This window comes from Falco rusticolus, chromosome 3 (assembly GCF_015220075.1).
Source record: "Falco rusticolus isolate bFalRus1 chromosome 3, bFalRus1.pri, whole genome shotgun sequence".
Taxonomy (NCBI): domain Eukaryota; kingdom Metazoa; phylum Chordata; class Aves; order Falconiformes; family Falconidae; genus Falco; species Falco rusticolus.
The window spans coordinates 42651576-42679270 of NC_051189.1; the positions used below are offsets into that span (position 1 = coordinate 42651576).

Consider the following 27695-nt stretch of genomic DNA (forward strand, 5'->3'; position numbering starts at 1 on the left):
ATGAACATTTCCTTCTCCATGGACAATGACAGCATAGAAAAAGAAATCAGTAATTTTAATTGTGCTCAGTTTTGCATGCTTCATCATTTTTCTTTAGTGATTTTATGCTAAGAAGAGGTAGAAATACAATTCTTTTCAACTGAAATCATACCCATACCTTGGGTATTCATTCTGAGGGAAGGTTAGGTAATTAAATTAAATGACATACAATTATGTTTAATGTTTTTTGGATTAAACAGAGTGGTTTATCCCACAAACTTGTTGTGGGGAGGAAAGTGCACAAACTAGCTAAATAACTGGTTATGTTGATGGTAGACCTAAATCTTCTACGATGCCTCTTCCATTTGGTATTTTGAATGAATCTGGGTATGAGTTAATATATAAATGCGCAAAAGGACAGCTCTTTGAGAATACATCTGCCCTTGTCCATTTTTCAAATGCTTGTGCTTCTGTGGTCACAGAGACTGGATACCATCCTAGTGAGAAATATTCCTGTCTCATAGCAGGTCCAGATTATCTGACACTCTGCACTGGCTCTTGGACAGATGCAAAACCCCCGAGTGAGATGCAGGCCCCAGGGAAGTTCACAGGACAGCTGCCTTTGCCCTCAGCAGCATCACGGTTTCACTTTCTGCACACGCCCTTTGCTGGGGGAAATTGTTCCATACAGGAAATGATGCATTAAAACTACTGTGTCGTATCACTCACTTCATCACACTGCTGATATTTTTTTATGTAGGTAATCATTCTGCATTATATTAAGGATTTGCAATGTGCAGCTATAGCTCTGGCTGCTTTGCATAGGTTGGTGCATCTGCTGCAATCGGAGACCTAGTTCCTCTTCAGGGAAAACCCGAGTTGCCACTTGCCATTTGTCCGGGTGCAAAGCCATAATTTTGGACAGCTGTCTCAACACTTCTCTAGCTGTTACTGGAATTAAGTTGTTGATAGCGGAAAAGTAAAGGGAGTGCTACAAATCATGCATATGACTTTTATTACTTAGAGTGGTTGACAGCAAAGGTAGGTTTGAATATATAGTACTTTATGTATAAATGAATGCAGCAAAACAGAACAAAGATTTGAGGATCTTTGGGATTTGAGAAAATTTTGAGAAATGGGTGTGCAACTGAACTTTACACAGAAGCAGATCATGTAAACACAGCTATGTTCACCTTAGGAACTTTTCTGAAAAGCAAACAAATGAATAAAATCACATTGAAGAGCTAAGCCCTGAAAGCCTTATTCGTCCTTTCACCAGCTCAGAACAGCTGATCCTGACAGCAGTGATTGGGGCAAATGTCCTGTATTCTGAAAACTACATTTCCTCTTTGGAGTAAGACCATGGGTTCAGACACCCAGATTTTTAAGCTGCACGTCCTGGAGAAACCACTCAGAGGCTTGGTCACTGGTTTGTTCTGAGGTTTTTGGCTGAGTATTTTTTGCCTCTTCTGTACAGATCCTTATGTCTGTAAAAGGGCTTTGCAAACACGCAGCAGCTTGTCCATCTTTGCATCACACTGTGAGATCAAGTCATAAACCTTTCTCAAGAAAAATCTCTCATTTAGAAAGAGCAAGTGAGAACCACATGACTTGGGTACATCTCAAGCCCATGGAGATCGTTTCCTCCATTTCAGTAAATGTTGGCTCTGGCCCATAGAGTAGGGTTCTGAGGGATATCGAAGGTGTGGTATGTGAAAAAATTCCCCAACTGCTTTTGTTAATCTGTGATTTACCTTTCCCTCCCTGGCTCTAGGCCTACTCTGTGGCCGTTGTTGAATTCAGGGGTGCAATTCTCAGTGACTCACATGGGAAAGGGTTCCACGTATAACGTGCAGCTGTACACTAGACTTTTCTTTCAATGCCTTTTCCAGGTCTCTGCTGGAAATAGTCACGACATAGCATTTGCACACTTTCACAGTGAATTTCTCTCCCAGACAGTAAAATTTAGGAAATCACCTCACCTGCAGAGTTATGTGCTCTCCCTACTCCTTTGTTTGTTGGTAACATCTTACACCAGAGCAAACACTGTGCAAAGTGCAATAGTGAAGAAAGCCAAAAGATGTGTGTGTGTGTGCTGGGGCGAGTGGGTGCGGGTGTCCCCCAGCACATACTGAGTGGGCTGCACTCTGCCCGTCTCACAGCACTAGCACCCCAAAGCGCATGCTGCCTGATCTGGCCAGCCAGCAGGGAGATGTGCAGCACTTGGCTACAACTGGGAATGTGCCTTCTGGGGTTACATCTCCTCAGTGGCAGGATGGTGTCACCAACCCCTCTCCCCTGGGACAACCGGGATGGATGGGCACATCCCTCTGGCACCTCTGGGCAGGCAGGATGGCAGTCTGGATTTATGTACATATGAGTAGCCTTTGAAATTATTTGCAATGCACAAACGAGGACAAAGAGAAGCCCATGGGTAGGAGAGGAGTGGGTGCTTGTGCACAGCCCAAGCTGTGCCAGGACTTCCCCTCTTCTCTGAAGCAGAAAAATAAGGATATTTCTGAGGGCAATGGGAGCGTTAGCTGGCCCCAGTGCCTGCACCTGGAGAACAGATATATAACATGAACTGGAATTAATGGCTTTTAAAATGTCCATGTGTTATGGGAACTTTAAAGTGATGTTGAAAGTAGTATTTCTTGTCTTTGGAGTTATAACTGGTGCTATGAAACGCATTCTTTTCCCATATATTTAGCTGCCACTGAATGACATTTGATCTGAAAGGTGAGAATAGAAGGAAGATAGTGTTTCACAACCACAAGATCCAATTTTAAGGAAGGGAATAACACTTTTGACTAGCTGTATGTTCACTGGTCCATATAATTTAGTGGAACATTATGTCCCCCTCTGGACCACAGCACTGTGATTAGAGAAGCAAGAATAGCAAATGCACAGAATTTACAGTGATTGATGTAACATGATCAATAAGGAGAAACTCAGCTGTCTAAGGCTTAAACAACTATGTCAAACCAGTGATGTACTAAGTTTAAAATCTAAGAGGTATTTCTTTAGTTCTTACAAATTAGGGTCCTAGTTTTTTCATGCTTGCTTTAGCCATACACACACGTCTCCACTGATTTGTGTAGCAGTACACCTAAACATACAGCTCATCCCTACCTCCTTATTTAAAATCACACCATGTGCTCTTAAAGCCCTGTGCCTGTAGCAGAGGTGAGGACCCAGGCTCAACCCAATGAGCTGGGCTGTGAGGACGGTCACTCCTCTGCTGCTTGCCTGCCTTGCCAAGTCCTTGCTGCTCCCACAGCCCCAGTGCCAGCACTGGTGTGATGGCTTTCAGCCCAGTGCCAGCGGGGCAGTGGGGCTGGCAGCCAGGGGCATGGTGGAATAAGAAGCTGGCAGAAAGCTGTTGGCTGAGGACCAATTTTCAGCACATTGCAGCTGCAGCTGGAGAAGCTGGGGCCGCCCGGCATGGGCAGCAGGCACGTCCAGGCAGCATCGGGGGAGCTTTGCCAAGGGTCTATCACAAGGTATGGGGAGAGGAGAGAAGCTGTGGGGCAGCCCAGGGGCAGCCCCCCCTTGGTGGGGTGTTTGCCCACCATCTCCTGGGTTTGTAACTTGTGCAGGGGAAGACATAGAGGCTACATGTGCCTCTGGTGCTGGATGAGGCTCCTGGATTTGGAGTCACCTGCATTGTAACCACCGGCAGAATGATCCTCCAGCACTTTGCCCTGGCTCATGTTTATAATTGCCAGGGCTGGGCCCCAACAAGCTGCTAGCTGCTTTCCAGAGTGTTTCCTCTCTGGGGAGGACAACCCCATCCATCTTGCCACCAACTTTCCTTCTGAGGTCTGCTAAAGAGCGTTTCCAGAGGTCCCTCACAGGAACGTTTCAGATCCAGCAAAACGCTGCATGTGAGGACTGTTCCTGGGGCAGGCAGAGATGGAGCCGGTGTGTCCGGAAAAGGACTTGAGACTGTGTCTGGGAGGCAAAACCACAGCTGAAGGCAGGGAGGAGAGCAACTATACCCAAGGGAGTATTATTAGAGGGAAAGACCATGCCAAGCCTGGCAGTTTGAAGCTGTGAGAGACCTGTGTGCTGGTGTGTAGAGTTCTGTACTGACCATAGGTATCTCCTCGCAGAGTGCAGATATCAACCTACTGGAAGTGACCTAGAGGGAGGAGGTTCTGCCTTGACAGGCAGTTACTCTTAGGTTACTCGTGATTAGCTTAAACACAACTACAAATACAGGGTGCAGAGCTTCTATTTTTTTTTCTCACTGTGACACTCAGTGGGAAGCACCAACAGGTCGTGTTTGCCAACTCTAGGAGTCTGTGCAATAGCTGCGCCGGCTGTCCCCTATTAGCTGTGTCTTCTCAGTTGCGTTAGTCGGCTGAAGCATGATAGGAGTTTCTCCATCTAAATTGGGGAGGAGGAGGACAAAAAATACTTTAAGAATCCTTTACTTGCTACCAAAATCAGTTTTCTTGTTAGTACCACATTTCATCTGCTGTTCTGGCTACAACTTAACCTTGGCTTTGCAGATGGCTGTGTGCGTACTGAGGAAGCAGCAATGCCCACAACGAGTCTACAAATGCTCTTACTCCTTGTCCATGTGTAGTGGCATATTTCTGGATGACTATTGGTGGTGTTATTAAAGTGGACATTAGCTGTACCTCGTGCTTTGCAGAGACTGCAGGATAAGGGTTCATGTCCCAATGGCAAGTACTTGTTCCTATAAATGTCTGAATATAATGAGTGCTGTTGTGAGTCAGCAAGCACTAACCTTGACAATGTTTGTAAGAATGGGCCAGAAATTACTCTTGAAGAAGGCAAAGTTAACAATATAGAAAGAATAGAGTTAAAAGAAAAAAAATAGTGATCAGTAATATACTTGAGAGGGAAGAAATCACATATATCCTGAAAGGCAGTTTGTTAAATAAAAATGTTAAATTGCATTTTGAAGTCTTATGTAATATATATACAGTAGGATTTTGAGAATTACTGTTTTAATGAGTTTGGAACTGCCAAAACCTCATATTATCACTACATAAATCCTTACTGCTTTGTACTTTCTTATTCCATGCAGTTATGTGTTTGGTTTCCCAATGTATCTGTAAAAAATGTGTTTGATTTTAGAGTGGAGGAAAGTGAAGTCTTTATAGAGTTCCCTGATGGCTGTTGTGTTCCCTCTGATAATGAAAAAGGTTTGGCTGCCCTTCTCTTGGGCCTCTTTCCAACCCATCGTTTGGGGGTGGGGGGAGGAGGGGACTCAAGACTCAGAGACTGACTTCTAAAGGTTCAGCCGTATCAGTGAAGTGTTTTCATATGAAAAATTTTGGACTATCTATATCTTGATACTAGCACAGCCTTCACAGTAATTGAATACAAATGATGGCATTTTTTGCCAAATGACCAAATGTTCAGAAAAAAAATCTCATCTGACATTTCCTCCTGTTTACATGACAGTTGATGGGATGAATCATGGGCAAAAGATGTAACGTACAGGAGTAACTTAACCCAGAGCAGGAATCTAATTGCATGCCATACGGCTTCCCCTCAGTGGGGGCAGAACAATTTTTACTCTGTCAAGGTGAAAGGCAAGAATGATGAAATGCCAAACAGCTTCTCTGTATGGGCAATTCTGTATTTAGACACAAGGTCAAAGACAGACACGTTTCATAACTTCTAAAAGTATATGAGTAATTAATGCTTCGAGCTCTGCTCGGGCTCAGATTAGTTTGGCAGTTCCTACCCATTTTTAAGTTGCTGTGTATTTTCTAGATTTCTGAGCAGCACTCCCTCCCACCTTCTGCTGCCTCCAAGTTGTTCATTTTCTGGAAGATCGTTGATGGAGGGCAGAGACTAGTAGTTCATTTTGCTTTGATACCCAGATGTGCAAGAAGAGAACAGGACCCACTGCAAATCTGTTGCATTGCTTCCATCTGATCTGCAGACAATTCTGAGCTGACACCTTCACCAGGCATTTTGCTGCCTGCACCCTTCTAAGATTTGTGATGGTTTTTATCAGAAAAGGGACCTATGGTATAATAAACTGTACAAATATAGCCTGCTAATGGAGAGCTGCAGAATGGAGGTGTGGCAGAATTCACAGTTTAAACTGCTTTCTATAGATAGCTTTTGCTTGCTGTTCGCCTACATTGGTATCATATGGAGTGTGGAGGAGACAATGAAGTGCTAAAAGCTTATTGCTTCTGAGTTGGGAAAGTATTTTGTTATTCAGTTTCTTTTTTCTTTTTCTTTTTTTCTCCCAGATTTCATTTTCTGTAAAGTGAAAGTTGGTCTAAAAATGCCTTGCTTTGTTCTTACAATGATAACCAACCAGGAAAGGAGAACAAACTTGCCAAACTGCTTTGAGTGCATCATTACATCCTAGAATACCAAGGCAATCCAGACTCCAACGGCACCTCCTCTGGGACCACAAAAGTCAACAAAAAGTTTGCCATCAACTTCAGTGGAAGAAAAATCTGAAAGCCTGCCCCGTATGTGTGAGTGATGAACTGTTGCACATGTCTGTGCTGCAGACGAGTGAGGGATACTTCCTTATACCAGTATATTTTTGCACGTCACCTGTAACATCGTGGCATGACACCACAGATTACCTGACTTCACATGTTTTTGATGTCATGTCGATCTGAAACCTAAAAATGTTATGTTTAAAATGTAATAATACAAATAAAAGGGGTTTTTTGTTGTTTTTTTTTTTTTTTGTAGTTTCTTTGGGTTTTGGTTTTTTGGTCTTCCATTGTACATTAGGCCACAGTGCTTTGTGGTACAAACCAACAGTCATGAGAAGAAATCACTGAACCTAAGTACAGGCCAGGGCTTGCAAACCCCTAAGTTCCTTTAGTTCTTATGATCATGCTACCCATGGAAGTACATGCTGTAAAACAAATTTCTCATGGGAGATACTCATCTAGCTGAGCACTAGAACTATTCAAACGTATTTGTTTAAAATGTTATTCTAGAGGAATATGTCATTTCAACAGAATTGAAGCCTTTGACATGATTGTGTTGATTTCAGTGACAACTCACTTTGCTTTTACATTTTAGGGAATGGATCACTGAATTTTTGGCTTCACATGGGTTTTTTCCACTAATAATTATATTTTATGGTATGTTAATTTGAGGAATGAAATCAATTGTGTAACGCCTTAATTTTGTTAAGGAGAAATGTGAGGGATTCTGAAAATTATTACTGTTGTGCCAATTTGAAAGTTGAAGTCTAAATGTTGACTCCCACAATACACATATTGCCTCTTTTGTGCAGTATGGCTGGCTCTAGGCAGCTCCCACTGAGTGCAGCAACAACTGCTGGAGACTGACTCTCATATTTTTTTAGCATCAGGAATAGTGATGTTTTATTGATGTTGAACTCCTCAGAAAAGCAAGGAGTAACTACAAAATATTTGGATAAATTTAAGTATGGCCTTAGCTTAAGAACCTACATTTTGACCTTAGCAAAAAAGTTCTGGCTAGCAATAATATAGATACTGGGGACAGCAGGAAGCAAAGAAATTAATTACCAGCTAAAGCTAGAATGCTCAGTCTGTGGGCAGAGGGCATGCAAAGAATTTGGATCCTAATAGGTTTTCCTCTTCCAAAATGAAATCTGCTGCAGGAGTGATGATTACAGTTTGTTTCTGAATTACCTACAGGAGCATTTCTATTATTTACATAAAGGAAGGCACAAGTATTCACTTCTGTGGCCCAACATTTTACAATGTCTGGTGGAAAAGCCCAATATTTGCCATTATAAGTCACCTGCATCTTTTTGGCCAGCATCCCTAAAATTTGTGGAGGTGGGAGGGGGGGGTAAGTGCAGTTTGAACTGCTTATTTTTCTAAATACAGTGTCTATTTTCTTTTCAGGTGGAGGAAAGAAGCTCACATTGTCCTCTGTCATGAAGTTTTTCCTTTTATTCATTATATGTTGCTCTCTTTTCATCTTATTTTAAAATACAGAGAATTCTTCTCTACTTAGGCAAGCTGGATTTGATTGGTAGGAAAATATACCAAGACTGAAGAGAAGGGTAGGAAAGGTACAAATATCTAGTTTTCTTCAGGCCCTTCCTATATACTTAATATTGTCCTCAAAACACTTAAAAGACATAATTCCACATAATGTTTCAGACTGGTACTTTGCTAAACATTTAAAATTATTTTTAAAAATTGATATTTCAGTGAGATTTGGTGGGAGTAAAGGGATGGGAAGGCGGCCTGAAATTACGGAATACCAATAAATACCATCTGTGTCAGAAGGAGGGAGAAAATTTTTTATGCCACTGGGGAATTCTGTGCTGGATTATGAGAGAAAGCAAAATACCTGCCAAACTAGAAAAAAAGCAAAATTAAAAGATTTTTATCCTTCAAAGTTCCATCTTCATTTTTCAAACTTGAAACTTGGCTTTGGTGTCATAGACCCATTAAATATCTATTTTAGATTTGCACTTTTCAGGTGCCTAATGTTGTAGAGTATATTACATTTATTTCAAATAATGTATTGTGGTTATGAAGTTTTCACTAATAGTTTTTCTGCCTTTGCAGAGACTGAGCAAGTGTGATCATTTTTAAAGCTGACTGTATTTACCTTGATATGCCTTTAGGAGAAACCAATTTAAAAACACCACCATACGTTGGCATATCAGTTATATAAATAGCATTTGTTTCAACTACTACAAGTGTTTTGTTACATATTTATGGAAGGGTAAATTTGTGTGAAAAGTTGGGGGGAAAAAATTCTTCCTGCTAAGGGAACATGACATTTGCAATCTGGCAGTGCTAATTTAAGCATAATAAATGTAAGAATATAACAGCGTAAGACCTTCCATAACAATGGAAGAGAAAAAGAGTGAACTGACTGCTTAGGTCCTTCCTCATAAAATAGGAGTAATCCTAACCATAGTTTATAAAAATCTGCAACTGAAAAATGGCCTATGTCTTCCCCTGATATCTTGGCCTCTTATTGCTGGAGCAAGGGTCATAGCCTCTCTCAGCCCGTCCTGTAAGTGTCCAGCCTAACCCGTTTGAGATGTTTCTGCTTCCTCTGAAGATGAAGGCAAAACTCTGTCCCACTGAGCAGATTCGGACAGGGCTCTTTGTTCAAAATATGTAGCCCACACTAATGCCAAATCAGGAAATAACCACCATCATCCTTTGGTACAGCCAAAATCTGAGTGTGCAGCTGGGGGGATGCAGCAAAGTCAAGAAAAGAGGGTGACCCTGCTGTGAAGGGGGTCCCACTGCCCCCAGCCTGTGTTCCTGGGTGGATGCTCTTTCTCCCTTCTTTGAGCTGGCATTAGCACTCAGCCTGTGCCACCGTGAAGCACAGCAGGGAGTTAAGCGGGCAGAGAACTATATGCATTTCTGAGAGGATTAATTTTCACCTGGATTGTATCCAAAATCTTGCTCCTGGTAAGGCAGCACAATTGCTACTGCCAGTGCAGAAGAGAGTGAGCAGCTTGGGGGCTGGATGGCAGAGGGGCAGGACCACGGCAGCTCCCATGCAAACTCTCTTAGGTTACTGTGCAGCCTTACTGGGCATGGGGGCCCTGAGACTTGTAATGTTTCAGTGTCTCATAAGAGACACAGGAGATACTTAACTGTTAGTGCCTTAAGTTTAGTTTTTCATTAACATACCACTTGGGAAGTTGATCAGGTTATGATGTTAGCCACAGTGGATTGGCACATCTTCACTGATGTCTGGAAGCAGCCTCAGCATCGTGAGCAGAACATCTGGCCTACAGGCTTTAAAGATTGTTTTGAACAGTTTTGCCACACAGTAAGCCCCCATAATACACACCTCTTTCCATGTCGTTCTTTATTTGCTCTTCTAAATCTTCTGGAGACACACAAACCTCCTGCTCTTCCCTTTCAGGTGCTTTGGGTTTACACTTTCCACAGCAGCAGTTGAAGCAGCAGCAGAGGCAGCAGCAGAGGTAGCAGCCCGTCAGCAGGCCACAGACTACAAACAGGCCCTGGGTTAAACACAGTGGGAGGAAAACCCAGTGAGCAATGACCTTCCTCAAACTTGTGGCAACCTCTTACAGCTGAAGGCAGATCATCAAAGGAACTTGAGTTCTCAAGTGTTTGGCACTCAGAAGAGTCCAGCTGCTGGCCAAGTGCCTAAACAAGGGCCAGGTCTTCCACAGTCTTCCTCACCCATGAGCTCCTACTTGCTGCTCAGAACCATGTCCACAAAGATAACACCAACCAACAGGCCCCCTCATGCCCGATTTTTCAAAGTCTGTCTGCAGCTGATGGCCCTCAGAAAAAACTTCCAGACGACATGCAAAACCCCACCCACCTTAACATGACTCATTTCCATCCTAAAAATGACTCATTTGCCCAAGATTGTTTTCACAAACACTTATTTACTGGCAGGTTCTTGCCAATAACAAAACCAGGAGAAAAAGAAGCAAAGTCCCAGATGCGTCCCACATAACTTTGGGCACTGAACTAAGGCATCCAAATTAGGTCTCTAAGCCCCTGTGGGCTCCCCACGTAGTCAATGGGAAGTTAAAAGCCCTTCCAGAGGGTGATTCAGCCCCAGGAGGATTTGAATTGCCCATGGGGGTGTCTTTATCTCCCTCTTAGCCTGTGCAGGAGCACACAGGTGACATCTCCTAAATCAGACTCCTCAGGCTGTGGTTTCTTGATCTGAGGACTCAGAAGGCAAGAAGTTCCCACCTGCTTTGCCCTCTGCTCATTCCTGTTCCAGTGGCACAAGGCAGGAGGCTTCAGCAGGGCCAGCACAACTGCCTGGGGCCAAGACCAGAGATCTCAACCAGATTCAACAGCCAGAAAACTTTAATTTACAGAGCTTTTCTTTCTCCAGACCAGGTCACTGCCTGGGTTCACAGCACAGCTCCACAGCTGCTTGCGCTGGAGACTGCATGCTGCATTGCAGCAATGGGACAGGGCACCTGCAGCAGGGAGCCCTCAGGCTGCCATTGCCACCCCGTGCTCCATGGGGACATGACAGCAGCCTGGCTCGTGACCCGGGGCAGATCCAGGCCTGCACCAAGATGTTTGTGGCAGAGGAGAAACCTCGTGTCTCTTCATGGACATAGTGGTGTAAGAGCAAAGGAAGGCCAGTGACATTCCTGAAAAGTGAATCAGAGTTTATATGTGGAATGTGTATGTAAAGCCAGCACAGCTTTGTGGCCACTGGTTATGTATGGGTTGGAGGTATAGCCAGGCTTTAACACTACAGTTATACAGTCTGCCCTTTATTATACTATTCAGTATATTCATAAGAAAAGATGCCGCTGAGAAAGAAAGCAAGCACAAACGTCAGGATATTGTCAAACTTTGACAATGAAGCTATGTAAATAACGTTGTTATGTATGCATGTCTCAGGCAGTGTTAGTGGGGGCTGACTGGAGCATCTTTGAAGGTAATAAGACTATGTACATGCCTAATATTAATATAGGCATGTATCAAGAGTGAGCAAGGTGGTTTTAAATGAAAAGAATGACTCAAACTTTTTGTTTTAAAATGTTTTGCTTCCAACAGACACCCAAAACCATTCTAAATAAATGATAGAACCCCTAAAATAAATTATCTGACTGTTTATCATTTATGCCATAATGGAGAATAAATTACCATAATAGATAGAATGATAAAAGACAGAATAAAAGTGTATAGAGGGAAAAAATACTTGAATTTATTCATGATACCTTAAATGTTTCAAGATTTCTTGTGCTTTTATCGTCATAGTTGGTAAATCAAGAATCAGTTTGTTGATGGGATCAATAACAGTTAAAGGAACAACCCCTATGCCTGCCAATGGAGAAGCAATTAAAGTTCCCATTACCTATGTCAGTATGTTCCCAGTTTAATATGCCTGCTAAGAAGCCTGGGACTCCAAAAAAAATATTTTTTTCACTTTGCATTTCACCTTTCATTTGAATTTCCTCACTTCTAATAACATGCATCCTCACAACTGTCAGATTTTGTGAGTATGAGTGTTCTAGGGAAAAGGATTTACCAGGAATGTTTGTAGTTGAAGGGGAAAAAAACGAATGAAAGCTGTGGTCCCTACCACCTTCTACCAGAATGAAGGAAATTAGGGGTCCAGAGGTCATCTGCCTCAGATTCAAATAGTATTATGATGGACAATGTAAAAATCTGAGCCTGACCCAGTATTTGTGCATGAGTTAAAAAGAGACGGGGAATAGTGAGCTCAGCTTGCAACTTGGTGGTTCAGCAAACCACTTGATGTCCTATTAATGCTTTAGAGGTGGCAAGATTTTGGATTGGGGAGGGATAGGGAGACTGCCTGTGACAATCCTCAAATAAGTCTATATGCGTATTTGGGGGGGGGGGGGGGTTGTACCGAATTCTTAAAAACCAGGAAGCAGTGATTACCTTTGCTAGGATATTCAGCATACCTCATCTCACCTCTGGGATACAGGTCCCTTGAAACAATCCACACGTTCCTCCTTTAGCTGTTAGGAATTTAAGTAACTTCTGTCTGTGCTTTCCACTGCTCTTATGAGTCAAAGCCACAGTGGTTATTTCTGTTCCTGATTTTCTAACCACAGAGGATTTTATACTCCAGAAAATCTCCATTAAAGATCAGTAAGCAGGAGAGGAAATAAAAGCTAAAAAAGCAGCAAATGGTTAAAAACCCCTTGTTTTCCAAGACTGTTAAAGGAGTCAGTACTGCTGCTCTCTGAGCTGTAAGGCAATGCTTCCCCGCACCTGAACTGTGACAAAGAGGCTGAAGAAGAGGGTGGACACCAAAGAAAAAATGGAACGATCCGGTAGGAGAAGACAGTGGCTGTGGTGGGGAGTCCAGCCTGCAGCAGGAGTCAGCTACAGCAGCTACAAGCAGGCAGCCTCCAGCCTGCTTCTGAGTGTGCAACTGTGCCTTTGCAAGTGTAGTTGAAGCACCGGTATTTTATTCATTAGTTTATTTCACTGCTCCACATTTTAAGCAGCTTCCACCTCATCCTGAAACAATTATGGTTTCTCAGACCCACAAAGTGCCCAAGTGACTTCCCCATTTGAAGGGGGACTGCAGGGCAGTGAAGCACTGGCCTGATACATGCTGAACACAGGAATCCATGTTCCACAGTTCTCAGATCAAAGCTGTCATAGTGTGCTTGCTTCACACAGTACAGATCATTTTCCTGTGTATTCCAGCAGAGTCCTTGCTTTCCCATACTTCTGTTTCTGGAAATGGGTGAGGACAGCATAGATTTTGCACATTTACAATTCTGTTGGTTTGTTACATTTCTGTAACATTTCAATATTTGCAGAAACACTCAAATTTGACATATGCAAACATCAGAGGATGCCAGTGACATAAAAGAGCACACAAACACAGCTCCTTTATGACTAGAACAGTCCATGATGTGTTTTTCCCTGAGCAATATGCCAGTTTTTGATGTCTCATTGTCTTCCTTTACTACTCTTCCTCCACTCCACCCTTCTCATCTTTTCTTCCACTTCCTTTCTCTCATCCCTTCACCAGGGCACGTATATGACACCATAATCACAGAGAGTTAGGTATTATTATCACTTACTTTGTGTTCTGTACATAGCAAAGAACACAGCTAAGTTTGTACTGTAATACACTTATTAACTGCTTGTCACATAAGTGGGACTTCTTGTTTTTGAATAATGAGTCATTTTTATTTAGTCATTACTGAAAAGAAAGTAAAAATTAACCTGGAGCACTAGATTCTAATTTAATTAATGTCTGAAAGTGTTACAAAACGTGTTCTATTTAACTGTTTACCAAGTCAAAAAGAAAACATTCTATATTAGCACTATTCTGAGCTTATGTTACATTCTGCCACTGTCAATTTTCCAGATAATGTTGGTTTTTAAATAAGCTTTTAGTAGTGGTTTAGGTTCAAATCCTACGATTCGTTAAGCCTGTAGAGAGACCGTGTTTTTCAGGGGGTTCCTTGTGTATGTAATTGTCTGTGTGCATTGTAACATTTGATTTCCAACAGAAAATAAGGCTTACCTTTGCCCACCAGCTTGAGAGCATGAAGTATGTGTTAACATTTTCCTCACCAAACTGTTCTGCCACATAAAGCCCTAATGATCCATACTTGTCATATATGTTTCGCTTGGACAGATCAGTCAGAGTTGCATGAGCATTGTTGATCTCTTTAAATTTTTCCGCAGCCTCTGGATTGTCTGGATTCTTGTCGGGATGGTATTTCAGAGCCAGTTTTCTTAAACATGAAAAAAAGAAAACCCAGAAGAAAAATAGGTCATCTGTATGTGTGCATGTATATGGACACTTACAAAATATTACAAAATATTTTGACAGAGGTAATAATTCTGATCACTGTGTTCAGCCTTCTTTTTTTCAGCTCTGCTGTACTCAGTGGAAGAAAAATAATACAAAGTGACTGAACTTGAAAGTTTTGGTAAAAGAGGTGTTCCTGTTACACTGAGCATCTACTTTGCGTATTGATACCTTGTCAGCCTCCATGTTAAAGGAGACAGTGACATATGCTGAAAGCACAGGTTGCAGCATGATAATAAATCACAGGCATTTGTTGCATTATGATTGCCAACTGATTTGCATCATTTAGCAGGTCTCAACAAAGATAAAGGTTTTTTAAATGTTGTTTGAAAACATGATTATCACACTGCTTATCCCATCAACATTATCTTCTTTATAGCAAAGGAAATCCCATATTCAATTGCCTATCAATAGCTGCTATATTAAAATTTTGTAAACAGTGTCTGTGTTTGCAAAAACCCAGACATTGATAGTAGAAAACACAGGAGCTGCGATAGAAAAAAAACATCCTCCTGAAGCACAAGGTGGAAAAGCATAGTGAGTTAGTTGCAGTTTCAACTGTCTATGGGCCTGTCTGTGGGCCTAATTCCCGACAGTCACACTTCCAAGACAGTCCTTGAAGCAGTGGAAACTGATTGTCAGCTGGCTTGGGCTGTTTATGCTGGTGGGAAGCCTTTGCTAGGAGAGGGCCCAGTACTGCCTTTTTCCCTGGCTGTACTCAGCACTACAACATCCAAGGACAGGTGCAGCTTGAAAGGAACACTGTGGTACAGTTGGCTCATGGACAGCATTGGGGAAGAACAACTCAAGAAAGAGTTTGTTTCCAACCAGTTGAGGCATTGGCAGTGTGAGGTCACATGCACTTGCCAAACAAGCATAGACAGAAGTGTATCATTTGAAAAATCACCACTCCTTTTGAAGAGCTGACAATATTTTCCCAAGACATTTATTTAATGACTAGTGCTGACATCTAGTGGCATAAAAATGATTTAGTATTGTATTAAATACTGTGATTCTCACCTCAGTCAAGCTATGTTGCAGTTTGTAAATATTCTCTCTGAGCATTTCAGGAGCTAGCCATGAACGTTATGCTCAAAAATATTATTTGTGGTGCAAAGGCAGTGTGCCCACACTTCCTTTACCAAACGTATCCTCAGAGTGGAGTGCTGCTTGACTTTCCGCTAAAGTCCCAGTACAGGTTATTCCCCCAGTAAAATATAACTGTCTTGCTCCTGATGACAGTTCCTGCCTTAGAAACATTCTGCAAATATCAAGACTGTTATGGGCCTGGGAACAACCTCTGCCAACGATTTCTTCAGTTCTGTATGCTGAACTCAAGTCATCTTCTCACAGATCATAAATAACTTTTTAAACATGGCTCTAATAGCATAAAGGGGTTCACATTCAGTCATATTTAATATACCGTGCATGTAGTACCTTAAATATAAATTTTCAGTCATATTTAATATGTGGCACCTTAGACATAATAAAAGATGAAATAGGAGAACTGGAAAAACAAGCTAGAATCTTACATGACTAATGACATTATATGCCATCCAAGTATTTAAGTAGCTTATGCAATCTATCCCTTTTCTTAGCTGAAAAAAACCCCAGTGATTAGAATTCTAAAAAACAAGAGAGGTATTACATTCAAAAACCATGTGTGGATGCAAGTATTGGACAATCTATTCCCAGCCTTTCTTTCTCTTCCCACAGACCTGAAAATATCTTCTGCCCTCTCCATATCCCAAACAATCTCAGAAAAAATAAGAAACTGAACACAATGTAGTTTCAAATAGGTCAAAAACATCAGTTGCACACTCACTTCACTCAGTATTGTTTTAGAATACTAACAGAATTAATTTCAAGAAGTACAGCTAACCAAAGATGAGATATGTTCTTATATTGATTTTGGGAAAACTGTCCTCACAAAAAACACTACATTAACAAAAAACCTTCCTGCACATGAAGGTGACATATATTAATGGGAGATGATTTAGTAATGGGAAACAGATATATATAGTAATAGTACAATTCATTTGACTGAGAAAAATGACTCCATTAGGCCTAATCAAAGAAACAAAAAAGGTAAGGAGAAGAATTATGTGACATAACATGAAGTATCAGTTACATGGAATCTTCCCTGTGGGTCCCTGGAAAACTGACACTCCCTGTATTGTGATAATTGTGGTTCGGTATGAGTAGAGAAAAAGGAAAAAGCCAAAAAATGGACACTGAAATGAATATAGGAGATTCTTGAGTACTTCCCATAACATACAGAAGGATTTATGTCCATAACAATTTTTTCATGATGCATGGCATTCTTCAACACCTTGGGACAATGGAACTCTGCAGCCCTTACCAGCAGCAAGCTATGTAACATGTTTGGGAGAGAAAAGTGACAAAAAGCAGAGAAACAGCTATCATACAAGATGGATTCATGGAAATTAAGTCAAGAAATATGGTCAGAATCTCTGTCAGCGGGAGGCTTAGGGTGAAAGCCGAGATCAGGACAGACTGTGCTGCAGAAGTGGGTATGACAAAAGTACATCTATGTGGACTGATCAACATTCTGAAAGGAAGAAAGTACATAGTATGCAGTGAAACACATATATGCTATGGAATAATGAGAAGTGCCATATAGAGACAAGCCATGCCCTTTTGGCTCTGGCCCAGACCCTGTGGCACCTCTATCTCTTGACCCTGCCCGGGCGGCTGCCCTTGAAGGTGTGCCCAGGCTGGAGCTCTTGCCACCGGTGGGGCAGGCGACCAGCCAAGGCTGCCTGCGGTGAAGCCTGGGCCAGGGGATGGTGGTCCTGAGGCGCTGTGTTTTTCAGGGGTCACCTCCGGCAAGGCAAAGAGCGGGTGCGTTGCTGGTGGTGTGAGAGTGAGGCCAGCGGCAGGCCCAGGCTTTGGGTGCGGGGCAGCCCGTGCCATGGGTGGGTGCCTGGGAGGGGAGAGGACCTCAGTCAGAGGCCATGGGCTGGGGAATTAGCTCAAGTGGTAGAGCGCTCGCTTAGCATGCGAGAGGCAGCGGGATCGATGCCCGCATTCTCCAACGCTTTTCATTCTCCTTACCTGGAGACAAGGACCTCTTCTGGGGGCTGTGGGGAGATCATGGTGTGCCCAGGCTTTACAGAGGAGGATGCCACCCTGGGCTATATCAAGAGTGGGACAGGCAGTTCAAGAGAAGACTTGATCTTCTCCCTCTTTGACTGTTGTCAAAAGTCATCTGCAGTACTATGTCCAGCTTTGAGCTCCCCCGTGGAGCGGAGACATCAATGAAATGGAGCAAGCTCAGTGCAGGGCCACCAAACAGCTCTGGGAATGGAGGGGTTTATATGTGCGGATGGGCTGAGGAAAGTGGGCAAGTTCAGCTTGGAGAAAGCGAGGATCAAAGGGCTTACGCATGACCTTCCAGCTGCTAGGAGAATGTTACGGAGTAGTAGCTGAATGGTTGCCCATTTGTCTGGTGCTTGACCAGAGGACTGGGCTGTGAATCTGAATCAAGGGAAGAGCTGTAGAAGATGACGCTCAAGGAGCTTGTGGAGATTTTCTGTTTTGGGGTTTGCACGATTTCAGGTACTAAAGGTTGGAGCAAGGTAGCGTGACACTGGAGCTGAGGCTGTTGATGAAGCAGGATGTTGGAATAGAGGCATCACATTGCGCTGTGGATAGGGAAGTTGTGGATGGGTGTGTGATGGGCAGAGGTACTGGGCAGGGCCCCATGCTTCCTTCGATAGCTCAGCTGGTAGAGCGGAGGACTGTAGGCTCCCTTGCACGGCCATCCTTAGGTCGCTGGTTCAACTCCGGCTCGAAGGAGTGCCCTTTTGGCTCTGGCCCAGACCTTGTGGCACCTCTATCTCTTGACCCTGCCCGGGCGGCTGCCCTTGAAGGTGTGCCCAGGCTGGAGCTCTTGCCACCGGTGGGGCAGGCGACCAGCCAAGGCTGCCTGCGGTGAAGCCTGGGCCAGGGGATGGTGGTCCTGAGGCGCTGTGTTTTTCAGGGGTCACCTCCGGCAAGGCAAAGAGCGGGTGCGTTGCTGGTGGTGTGAGAGTGAGGCCAGCAGCAGGCCCAGGCTTTGGGTGCGGGGCAGCCCGTGCCATGGGTGGGTGCCTGGGAGGGGAGAGGACCTCAGTCAGAGGCCATGGGCTGGGGAATTAGCTCAAGTGGTAGAGCGCTCGCTTAGCATGCGAGAGGCAGCGGGATCGATGCCCGCATTCTCCAACGCTTTTCATTCTCCTTACCTGGACAACAGGGACCTTTGCTTGGGTCCCGGGTCCTCCATGGGCTGTGGGGAGCTCACCTTGCACCTGAGCTGCACAGAAGAGGAGAGCAATCCAGGGCTGCACCAAGGGCAGCACAGTCTCTGGATCGAGGGACAGAGTCTCTGCTTTTACTTGAAACTTGGCTGATGGCATCTAGAATAGCGTGCCCAGCTTTGGGCCTCTCTGTAGGAGACAGACATTGACCAAGAGCCGCGACCTCAGAACAAGGCCACTGGGACACTTGGGAGCAGGCGCGTTTGCCCTGTGAGGAGGTGCCAGTGAATGCGGGCTTGTCCAGAGGCTGGAGGAGAGAGGGTTTTGGGGGAGATGGGCAGCACTTTTCACTGGTTCAGTGGTTAAGGTCTTTTACTGTGATGATTGGTGGAGGACTGAGAAACAACAGGCCAGAACAGAAGCGGGACAGGTTCAGTTGTTTCTTCCCTCAGGACAGCCAGGCAGGAGACGAAGGGTGCCCGCGGGGCTGTGCAGTCTCCATGCTTGGAGACTGGCATGGGCTGACTGGCTGAAGCCTTCAGCAAGCTGCTGCATTCCCTGGGATTGGGGTGCTTGGACGGGGAGGTTTGTGTAGAGATGCCCTTGGGCCTCATTCAAGCTGATTGCTTTGAGAACTCTGTCAGGGAGGCAGAGCTGGGAGAGGGCCCTGGCGGTCCATCAGTAGCTCTGCTGGTCGAGCAGTGGAATGCCGGGTCCCTTGCATGGCTGCCATTACGTCTCGTGTGGGCCCTGAGTTCCCTAACAGGCCGAAATGGCCCTGAGCATCCTCACGTGGGGCATTCAACTTCACGCATGGGGTCCAGGAGCTCTATTAGCTTTCAGCTGTGGGCCTTCACTCTCTTTTTGAGCAATGCAGTAGGAGTCCTGGTCACTAGCTGAGCCATGGCCAGAGCCACGGAGATGTCCAGCCACAGCAAGCCTTGATCCAGACGCTGACATGCAGACAGGTGTTCTGTCCTGACCTCAACCCTGGCTTGGCAGCCTGGACCTGCCTGGCGCTCACTGGGCATGATCACCACGCTGGCCTATGCAGTGACTTCCTGCCATGGAGTTGTGCCTGCCTCACCAGGATGCTAGTGCCTTCTGTTCTGGACACTGGCTTGGAGCGAGCTGCCATGGCTGTGTCTGCCCTGGACTGGTGCCACGGGCGTGAGAGGTTGCGGGCAATGTGCTCTAAGGCAAGTGTTTCTTTTTTCCTGCTGTGAGGAGAGTCATGCGTGTATGCGGGAGTGGTGTGAGAAGTGAACGTCTTTATGAGGCTGTGATGAGCTTGTGAGGTGTGAGGGTCCCATGCTTCCTTCGATAGCTCAGCTGGTAGAGCGGAGGACTGTAGGCTCCCTTGCACGGCCATCCTTAGGTCGCTGGTTCGACTCCGGCTCGAAGGAGTGCTCTTTTGGCTCTGGCCCAGACCCTGTGGCACCTCTATCTCTTGACCCTGCCCGGGCGGCTGCCCTTGAAGGTGTGCCCAGGCTGGAGCTCTTGCCACCGGTGGGGCAGGCGACCAGCCAAGGCTGCCTGCGGTGAAGCCTGGGCCAGGGGATGGTGGTCCTGAGGCGCTGTGTTTTTCAGGGGTCACCTCCGGCAAGGCAAAGAGCGGGTGCGTTGCTGGTGGTGTGAGAGTGAGGCCAGCGGCAGGCCCAGGCTTTGGGTGCGGGGCAGCCCGTGCCATGGGTGGGTGCCTGGGAGGGGAGAGGACCTCAGTCAGAGGCCATGGGCTGGGGAATTAGCTCAAGTGGTAGAGCGCTCGCTTAGCATGCGAGAGGCAGTGGGATCGATGCCCGCATTCTCCAACGCTTTTCATTCTCCTTACCTGGAGAACAAGGACCTCTTCTGGGGGCTGTGGGGAGATCATGGTGTGCCCAGGCTTTACAGAGGAGGATGCCACCCTGGGCTATATCAAGAGTGGGACAGGCAGTTCAAGAGAAGACTTGATCTTCTCCCTCTTTGACTGTTGTCAAAAGTCATCTGCAGTACTATGTCCAGCTTTGAGCTCCCCCGTGGAGCGGAGACATCAATGAAATGGAGCAAGCTCAGTGCAGGGCCACCAAACAGCTCTGGGAATGGAGGGGTTTATATGTGCGGATGGGCTGAGGAAAGTGGGCATGTTCAGCTTGGAGAAAGCGAGGATCAAAGGGCTTACGCATGACCTTCCAGCTGCTAGGAGAATGTTACGGAGTAGTAGCTGAATGGTTGCCCATTTGTCTGGTGCTTGACCAGAGGACTGGGCTGTGAATCTGAATCAAGGGAAGAGCTGTAGAAGATGACGCTCAAGGAGCTTGTGGAGATTTTCTGTTTTGGGGTTTGCACGATTTCAGGTACTAAAGGTTGGAGCAAGGTAGCGTGACACTGGAGCCGAGGTTGTTGATGAAGCAGGATGTTGGAATAGAGGCATCACATTGCGCTGTGGATAGGGAAGTTGTGGATGGGTGTGTGATGGACAGAGGTACTGGGCAGGGCCCCATGCTTCCTTCGATAGCTCAGCTGGTAGAGCGGAGGACTGTAGGCTCCCTTGCACGGCCATCCTTAGGTCGCTGGTTCAACTCCGGCTCGAAGGAGTGCCCTTTTGGCTCTGGCCCAGACCTTGTGGCACCTCTATCTCTTGACCCTGCCCGGGCGGCTGCCCTTGAAGGTGTGCCCAGGCTGGAGCTCTTGCCACCGGTGGGGCAGGCGACCAGCCAAGGCTGCCTGCGGTGAAGCCTGGGCCAGGGGATGGTGGTCCTGAGGCGCTGTGTTTTTCAGGGGTCACCTCCGGCAAGGCAAAGAGCGGGTGCGTTGCTGGTGGTGTGAGAGTGAGGCCAGCAGCAGGCCCAGGCTTTGGGTGCGGGGCAGCCCGTGCCATGGGTGGGTGCCTGGGAGGGGAGAGGACCTCAGTCAGAGGCCATGGGCTGGGGAATTAGCTCAAGTGGTAGAGCGCTCGCTTAGCATGCGAGAGGCAGCGGGATCGATGCCCGCATTCTCCAACGCTTTTCATTCTCCTTACCTGGAGACAAGGACCTCTTCTGGGGGCTGTGGGGAGATCATGGTGTGCCCAGGCTTTACAGAGGAGGATGCCACCCTGGGCTATATCAAGAGTGGGACAGGCAGTTTAAGAGAAGACTTGATCTTCTCCCTCTTTGACTGTTGTCAAAAGTCATCTGCAGTACTATGTCCAGCTTTGAGCTCCCCCGTGGAGCGGAGACATCAATGAAATGGAGCAAGCTCAGTGCAGGGCCACCAAACAGCTCTGGGAATGGAGGGGTTTATATGTGCGGATGGGCTGAGGAAAGTGGGCATGTTCAGCTTGGAGAAAGCGAGGATCAAAGGGCTTACGCATGACCTTCCAGCTGCTAGGAGAATGTTACGGAGTAGTAGCTGAATGGTTGCCCATTTGTCTGGTGCTTGACCAGAGGACTGGGCTGTGAATCTGAATCAAGGGAAGAGCTGTAGAAGATGACGCTCAAGGAGCTTGCGGAGATTTTCTGTTTTGGGGTTTGCACGATTTCAGGTACTAAAGGTTGGAGCAAGGTAGCGTGACACTGGAGCTGAGGCTGTTGATGAAGCAGGATGTTGGAATAGAGGCATCACATTGCGCTGTGGATAGGGAAGTTGTGGATGGGTGTGTGATGGGCAGAGGTACTGGGCAGGGCCCCATGCTTCCTTCGATAGCTCAGCTGGTAGAGCGGAGGACTGTAGGCTCCCTTGCACGGCCATCCTTAGGTCGCTGGTTCAACTCCGGCTCGAAGGAGTGCCCTTTTGGCTCTGGCCCAGACCCTGTGGCACCTCTATCTCTTGACCCTGCCCGGGCGGCTGCCCTTGAAGGTGTGCCCAGGCTGGAGCTCTTGCCACCGGTGGGGCAGGCGACCAGCCAAGGCTGCCTGCGGTGAAGCCTGGGCCAGGGGATGGTGGTCCTGAGGCGCTGTGTTTTTCAGGGGTCACCTCCGGCAAGGCAAAGAGCGGGTGCGTTGCTGGTGGTGTGAGAGTGAGGCCAGCAGCAGGCCCAGGCTTTGGGTGCGGGGCAGCCCGTGCCATGGGTGGGTGCCTGGGAGGGGAGAGGACCTCAGTCAGAGGCCATGGGCTGGGGAATTAGCTCAAGTGGTAGAGCGCTCGCTTAGCATGCGAGAGGCAGCGGGATCGATGCCCGCATTCTCCAACGCTTTTCATTCTCCTTACCTGGACAACAGGGACCTTTGCTTGGGTCCCGGGTCCTCCATGGGCTGTGGGGAGCTCACCTTGCACCTGAGCTGCACAGAAGAGGAGAGCAATCCAGGGCTGCACCAAGGGCAGCACAGTCTCTGGATCGAGGGACAGAGTCTCTGCTTTTACTTGAAACTTGGCTGATGGCATCTAGAATAGCGTGCCCAGCTTTGGGCCTCTCTGTAGGAGACAGACATTGACCAAGAGCCGCGACCTCAGAACAAGGCCACTGGGACACTTGGGAGCAGGCGCGTTTGCCCTGTGAGGAGGTGCCAGTGAATGCGGGCTTGTCCAGAGGCTGGAGGAGAGAGGGTTTTGGGGGAGATGGGCAGCACTTTTCACTGGTTCAGTGGTTAAGGTCTTTTACTGTGATGATTGGTGGAGGACTGAGAAACAACAGGCCAGAACAGAAGCGGGACAGGTTCAGTTGTTTCTTCCCTCAGGACAGCCAGGCAGGAGACGAAGGGTGCCCGCGGGGCTGTGCAGTCTCCATGCTTGGAGACTGGCATGGGCTGACTGGCTGAAGCCTTCAGCAAGCTGCTGCATTCCCTGGGATTGGGGTGCTTGGACGGGGAGGTTTGTGTAGAGATGCCCTTGGGCCTCATTCAAGCTGATTGCTTTGAGAACTCTGTCAGGGAGGCAGAGCTGGGAGAGGGCCCTGGCGGTCCATCAGTAGCTCTGCTGGTCGAGCAGTGGAATGCCGGGTCCCTTGCATGGCTGCCATTACGTCTCGTGTGGGCCCTGAGTTCCCTAACAGGCCGAAATGGCCCTGAGCATCCTCACGTGGGGCATTCAACTTCACGCATGGGGTCCAGGAGCTCTATTAGCTTTCAGCTGTGGGCCTTCACTCTCTTTTTGAGCAATGCAGTAGGAGTCCTGGTCACTAGCTGAGCCATGGCCAGAGCCACGGAGATGTCCAGCCACAGCAAGCCTTGATCCAGACGCTGACATGCAGACAGGTGTTCTGTCCTGACCTCAACCCTGGCTTGGCAGCCTGGACCTGCCTGGCGCTCACTGGGCATGATCACCACGCTGGCCTATGCAGTGACTTCCTGCCATGGAGTTGTGCCTGCCTCACCAGGATGCTAGTGCCTTCTGTTCTGGACACTGGCTTGGAGCGAGCTGCCATGGCTGTGTCTGCCCTGGACTGGTGCCACGGGCGTGAGAGGTTGCGGGCAATGTGCTCTAAGGCAAGTGTTTCTTTTTTCCTGCTGTGAGGAGAGTCATGCGTGTATGCGGGAGTGGTGTGAGAAGTGAACGTCTTTATGAGGCTGTGATGAGCTTGTGAGGTGTGAGGGTCCCATGCTTCCTTCGATAGCTCAGCTGGTAGAGCGGAGGACTGTAGGCTCCCTTGCACGGCCATCCTTAGGTCGCTGGTTCGACTCCGGCTCGAAGGAGTGCCCTTTTGGCTCTGGCCCAGACCCTGTGGCACCTCTACCTCTTGACCCTGCCCGGGCGGCTGCCCTTGAAGGTGTGCCCAGGCTGGAGCTCTTGCCACCGGTGGGGCAGGCGACCAGCCAAGGCTGCCTGCGGTGAAGCCTGGGCCAGGGGATGGTGGTCCTGAGGCCCTGTGTTTTTCAGGGGTCACCTCCGGCAAGGCAAAGAGCGGGTGCGTTGTTGGTGGTGTGAGAGTGAGGCCAGCGGCAGGCCCAGGCTTTGGGTGCGGGGCAGCCCGTGCCATGGGTGGGTGCCTGGGAGGGGAGAGGACCTCAGTCAGAGGCCATGGGCTGGGGAATTAGCTCAAGTGGTAGAGCGCTCGCTTAGCATGCGAGAGGCAGCGGGATCGATGCCCGCATTCTCCAACGCTTTTCATTCTCCTTACCTGGAGACAAGGACCTCTTCTGGGGGCTGTGGGGAGATCATGGTGTGCCCAGGCTTTACAGAGGAGGATGCCACCCTGGGCTATATCAAGAGTGGGACAGGCAGTTTAAGAGAAGACTTGATCTTCTCCCTCTTTGACTGTTGTCAAAAGTCATCTGCAGTACTATGTCCAGCTTTGAGCTCCCCCGTGGAGCGGAGACATCAATGAAATGGAGCAAGCTCAGTGCAGGGCCACCAAACAGCTCTGGGAATGGAGGGGTTTATATGTGCGGATGGGCTGAGGAAAGTGGGCATGTTCAGCTTGGAGAAAGCGAGGATCAAAGGGCTTACGCATGACCTTCCAGCTGCTAGGAGAATGTTACGGAGTAGTAGCTGAATGGTTGCCCATTTGTCTGGTGCTTGACCAGAGGACTGGGCTGTGAATCTGAATCAAGGGAAGAGCTGTAGAAGATGACGCTCAAGGAGCTTGCGGAGATTTTCTGTTTTGGGGTTTGCACGATTTCAGGTACTAAAGGTTGGAGCAAGGTAGCGTGACACTGGAGCCGAGGTTGTTGATGAAGCAGGATGTTGGAATAGAGGCATCACATTGCGCTGTGGATAGGGAAGTTGTGGATGGGTGTGTGATGGGCAGAGGTACTGGGCAGGGCCCCATGCTTCCTTCGATAGCTCAGCTGGTAGAGCGGAGGACTGTAGGCTCCCTTGCACGGCCATCCTTAGGTCGCTGGTTCAACTCCGGCTCGAAGGAGTGCCCTTTTGGCTCTGGCCCAGACCTTGTGGCACCTCTATCTCTTGGCCCTGCCGGGGCGGCTGCCCTTGAAGGTGTGCCCAGGCTGGAGCTCTTGCCACCGGTGGGGCAGGCGACCAGCCAAGGCTGCCTGCGGTGAAGCCTGGGCCAGGGGATGGTGGTCCTGAGGCGCTGTGTTTTTCAGGGGTCACCTCCGGCAAGGCAAAGAGCGGGTGCGTTGCTGGTGGTGTGAGAGTGAGGCCAGCAGCAGGCCCAGGCTTTGGGTGCGGGGCAGCCCGTGCCATGGGTGGGTGCCTGGGAGGGGAGAGGACCTCAGTCAGAGGCCATGGGCTGGGGAATTAGCTCAAGTGGTAGAGCGCTCGCTTAGCATGCGAGAGGCAGCGGGATCGATGCCCGCATTCTCCAACGCTTTTCATTCTCCTTACCTGGACAACAGGGACCTTTGCTTGGGTCCCGGGTCCTCCATGGGCTGTGGGGAGCTCACCTTGCACCTGAGCTGCACAGAAGAGGAGAGCAATCCAGGGCTGCACCAAGGGCAGCACAGTCTCTGGATCGAGGGACAGAGTCTCTGCTTTTACTTGAAACTTGGCTGATGGCATCTAGAATAGCGTGCCCAGCTTTGGGCCTCTCTGTAGGAGACAGACATTGACCAAGAGCCGCGACCTCAGAACAAGGCCACTGGGACACTTGGGAGCAGGCGCGTTTGCCCTGTGAGGAGGTGCCAGTGAATGCGGGCTTGTCCAGAGGCTGGAGGAGAGAGGGTTTTGGGGGAGATGGGCAGCACTTTTCACTGGTTCAGTGGTTAAGGTCTTTTACTGTGATGATTGGTGGAGGACTGAGAAACAACAGGCCAGAACAGAAGCGGGACAGGTTCAGTTGTTTCTTCCCTCAGGACAGCCAGGCAGGAGACGAAGGGTGCCCGCGGGGCTGTGCAGTCTCCATGCTTGGAGACTGGCATGGGCTGACTGGCTGAAGCCTTCAGCAAGCTGCTGCATTCCCTGGGATTGGGGTGCTTGGACGGGGAGGTTTGTGTAGAGATGCCCTTGGGCCTCATTCAAGCTGATTGCTTTGAGAACTCTGTCAGGGAGGCAGAGCTGGGAGAGGGCCCTGGCGGTCCATCAGTAGCTCTGCTGGTCGAGCAGTGGAATGCCGGGTCCCTTGCATGGCTGCCATTACGTCTCGTGTGGGCCCTGAGTTCCCTAACAGGCCGAAATGGCCCTGAGCATCTTCACGTGGGGCATTCAACTTCACGCATGGGGTCCAGGAGCTCTATTAGCTTTCAGCTGTGGGCCTTCACTCTCTTTTTGAGCAATGCAGTAGGAGTCCTGGTCACTAGCTGAGCCATGGCCAGAGCCACGGAGATGTCCAGCCACAGCAAGCCTTGATCCAGACGCTGACATGCAGACAGGTGTTCTGTCCTGACCTCAACCCTGGCTTGGCAGCCTGGACCTGCCTGGCGCTCACTGGGCATGATCACCACGCTGGCCTATGCAGTGACTTCCTGCCATGGAGTTGTGCCTGCCTCACCAGGATGCTAGTGCCTTCTGTTCTGGACACTGGCTTGGAGCGAGCTGCCATGGCTGTGTCTGCCCTGGACTGGTGCCACGGGCGTGAGAGGTTGCGGGCAATGTGCTCTAAGGCAAGTGTTTCTTTTTTCCTGCTGTGAGGAGAGTCATGCGTGTATGCGGGAGTGGTGTGAGAAGTGAACGTCTTTATGAGGCTGTGATGAGCTTGTGAGGTGTGAGGGTCCCATGCTTCCTTCGATAGCTCAGCTGGTAGAGCGGAGGACTGTAGGCTCCCTTGCACAGCCATCCTTAGGTCGCTGGTTCGACTCCGGCTCGAAGGAGTGCCCTTTTGGCTCTGGCCCAGACCCTGTGGCACCTCTATCTCTTGGCCCTGCCCGGGCGGCTGCCCTTGAAGGTGTGCCCAGGCTGGAGCTCTTGCCACCGGTGGGGCAGGCGACCAGCCAAGGCTGCCTGCGGTGAAGCCTGGGCCAGGGGATGGTGGTCCTGAGGCGCTGTGTTTTTCAGGGGTCACCTCCGGCAAGGCAAAGAGCGGGTGCGTTGCTGGTGGTGTGAGAGTGAGGCCAGCGGCAGGCCCAGGCTTTGGGTGCGGGGCAGCCCGTGCCATGGGTGGGTGCCTGGGAGGGGAGAGGACCTCAGTCAGAGGCCATGGGCTGGGGAATTAGCTCAAGTGGTAGAGCGCTCGCTTAGCATGCGAGAGGCAGCGGGATCGATGCCCGCATTCTCCAACGCTTTTCATTCTCCTTACCTGGAGACAAGGACCTCTTCTGGGGGCTGTGGGGAGATCATGGTGTGCCCAGGCTTTACAGAGGAGGATGCCACCCTGGGCTATATCAAGAGTGGGACAGGCAGTTCAAGAGAAGACTTGATCTTCTCCCTCTTTGACTGTTGTCAAAAGTCATC

The 27695-nt window shown here is 48.2% G+C and overlaps 1 protein-coding gene and 15 non-coding genes across 17 annotated transcripts in view; 15 read left to right on the forward strand and 1 right to left on the reverse strand.

Annotated features, from left to right (window-relative positions):
* Window positions 1-1044: 1044 nt before the first annotated feature.
* DNAJC5B (DnaJ heat shock protein family (Hsp40) member C5 beta) overlaps window positions 1045-27695 on the reverse strand; it is a 32823-nt gene continuing 6172 nt past the window's right edge. For both annotated transcript variants that reach the window (XM_037378572.1, XM_037378571.1), the window contains exons 3-5: window positions 13957-14170; window positions 9775-9949; window positions 1045-4371 (exon numbers count right to left, since the gene is read on the reverse strand). In XM_037378572.1, the coding sequence (XP_037234469.1) occupies window positions 4277-4371; window positions 9775-9949; window positions 13957-14170 (484 nt within the window). In that variant the 3' untranslated portion in view covers window positions 1045-4276. The remainder of the gene's footprint in view (window positions 4372-9774; window positions 9950-13956; window positions 14171-27695) is intronic.
* On the forward strand, window positions 17233-17305 carry TRNAA-AGC. The gene has a single exon. It is a non-coding gene; the product is annotated as a tRNA-Ala (tRNA).
* TRNAY-GUA lies at window positions 17981-18069 on the forward strand. Its single transcript is given in 2 exon segments — window positions 17981-18017; window positions 18034-18069. It is a non-coding gene; the product is annotated as a tRNA-Tyr (tRNA).
* TRNAA-AGC lies at window positions 18402-18474 on the forward strand. Its single transcript has one exon. It is a non-coding gene; the product is annotated as a tRNA-Ala (tRNA).
* Window positions 19827-19915, forward strand: TRNAY-GUA. Its single transcript is given in 2 exon segments — window positions 19827-19863; window positions 19880-19915. It is a non-coding gene; the product is annotated as a tRNA-Tyr (tRNA).
* On the forward strand, window positions 20248-20320 carry TRNAA-AGC. The gene has a single exon. It is a non-coding gene; the product is annotated as a tRNA-Ala (tRNA).
* TRNAY-GUA lies at window positions 20997-21085 on the forward strand. The gene is given in 2 exon segments: window positions 20997-21033; window positions 21050-21085. It is a non-coding gene; the product is annotated as a tRNA-Tyr (tRNA).
* Window positions 21418-21490, forward strand: TRNAA-AGC. Its single transcript has one exon. It is a non-coding gene; the product is annotated as a tRNA-Ala (tRNA).
* TRNAY-GUA lies at window positions 22166-22254 on the forward strand. Its single transcript is given in 2 exon segments — window positions 22166-22202; window positions 22219-22254. It is a non-coding gene; the product is annotated as a tRNA-Tyr (tRNA).
* Window positions 22587-22659, forward strand: TRNAA-AGC. The gene has a single exon. It is a non-coding gene; the product is annotated as a tRNA-Ala (tRNA).
* On the forward strand, window positions 24012-24100 carry TRNAY-GUA. Its single transcript is given in 2 exon segments — window positions 24012-24048; window positions 24065-24100. It is a non-coding gene; the product is annotated as a tRNA-Tyr (tRNA).
* Window positions 24433-24505, forward strand: TRNAA-AGC. The gene has a single exon. It is a non-coding gene; the product is annotated as a tRNA-Ala (tRNA).
* TRNAY-GUA lies at window positions 25181-25269 on the forward strand. Its single transcript is given in 2 exon segments — window positions 25181-25217; window positions 25234-25269. It is a non-coding gene; the product is annotated as a tRNA-Tyr (tRNA).
* Window positions 25602-25674, forward strand: TRNAA-AGC. The gene has a single exon. It is a non-coding gene; the product is annotated as a tRNA-Ala (tRNA).
* Window positions 27027-27115, forward strand: TRNAY-GUA. The gene is given in 2 exon segments: window positions 27027-27063; window positions 27080-27115. It is a non-coding gene; the product is annotated as a tRNA-Tyr (tRNA).
* On the forward strand, window positions 27448-27520 carry TRNAA-AGC. Its single transcript has one exon. It is a non-coding gene; the product is annotated as a tRNA-Ala (tRNA).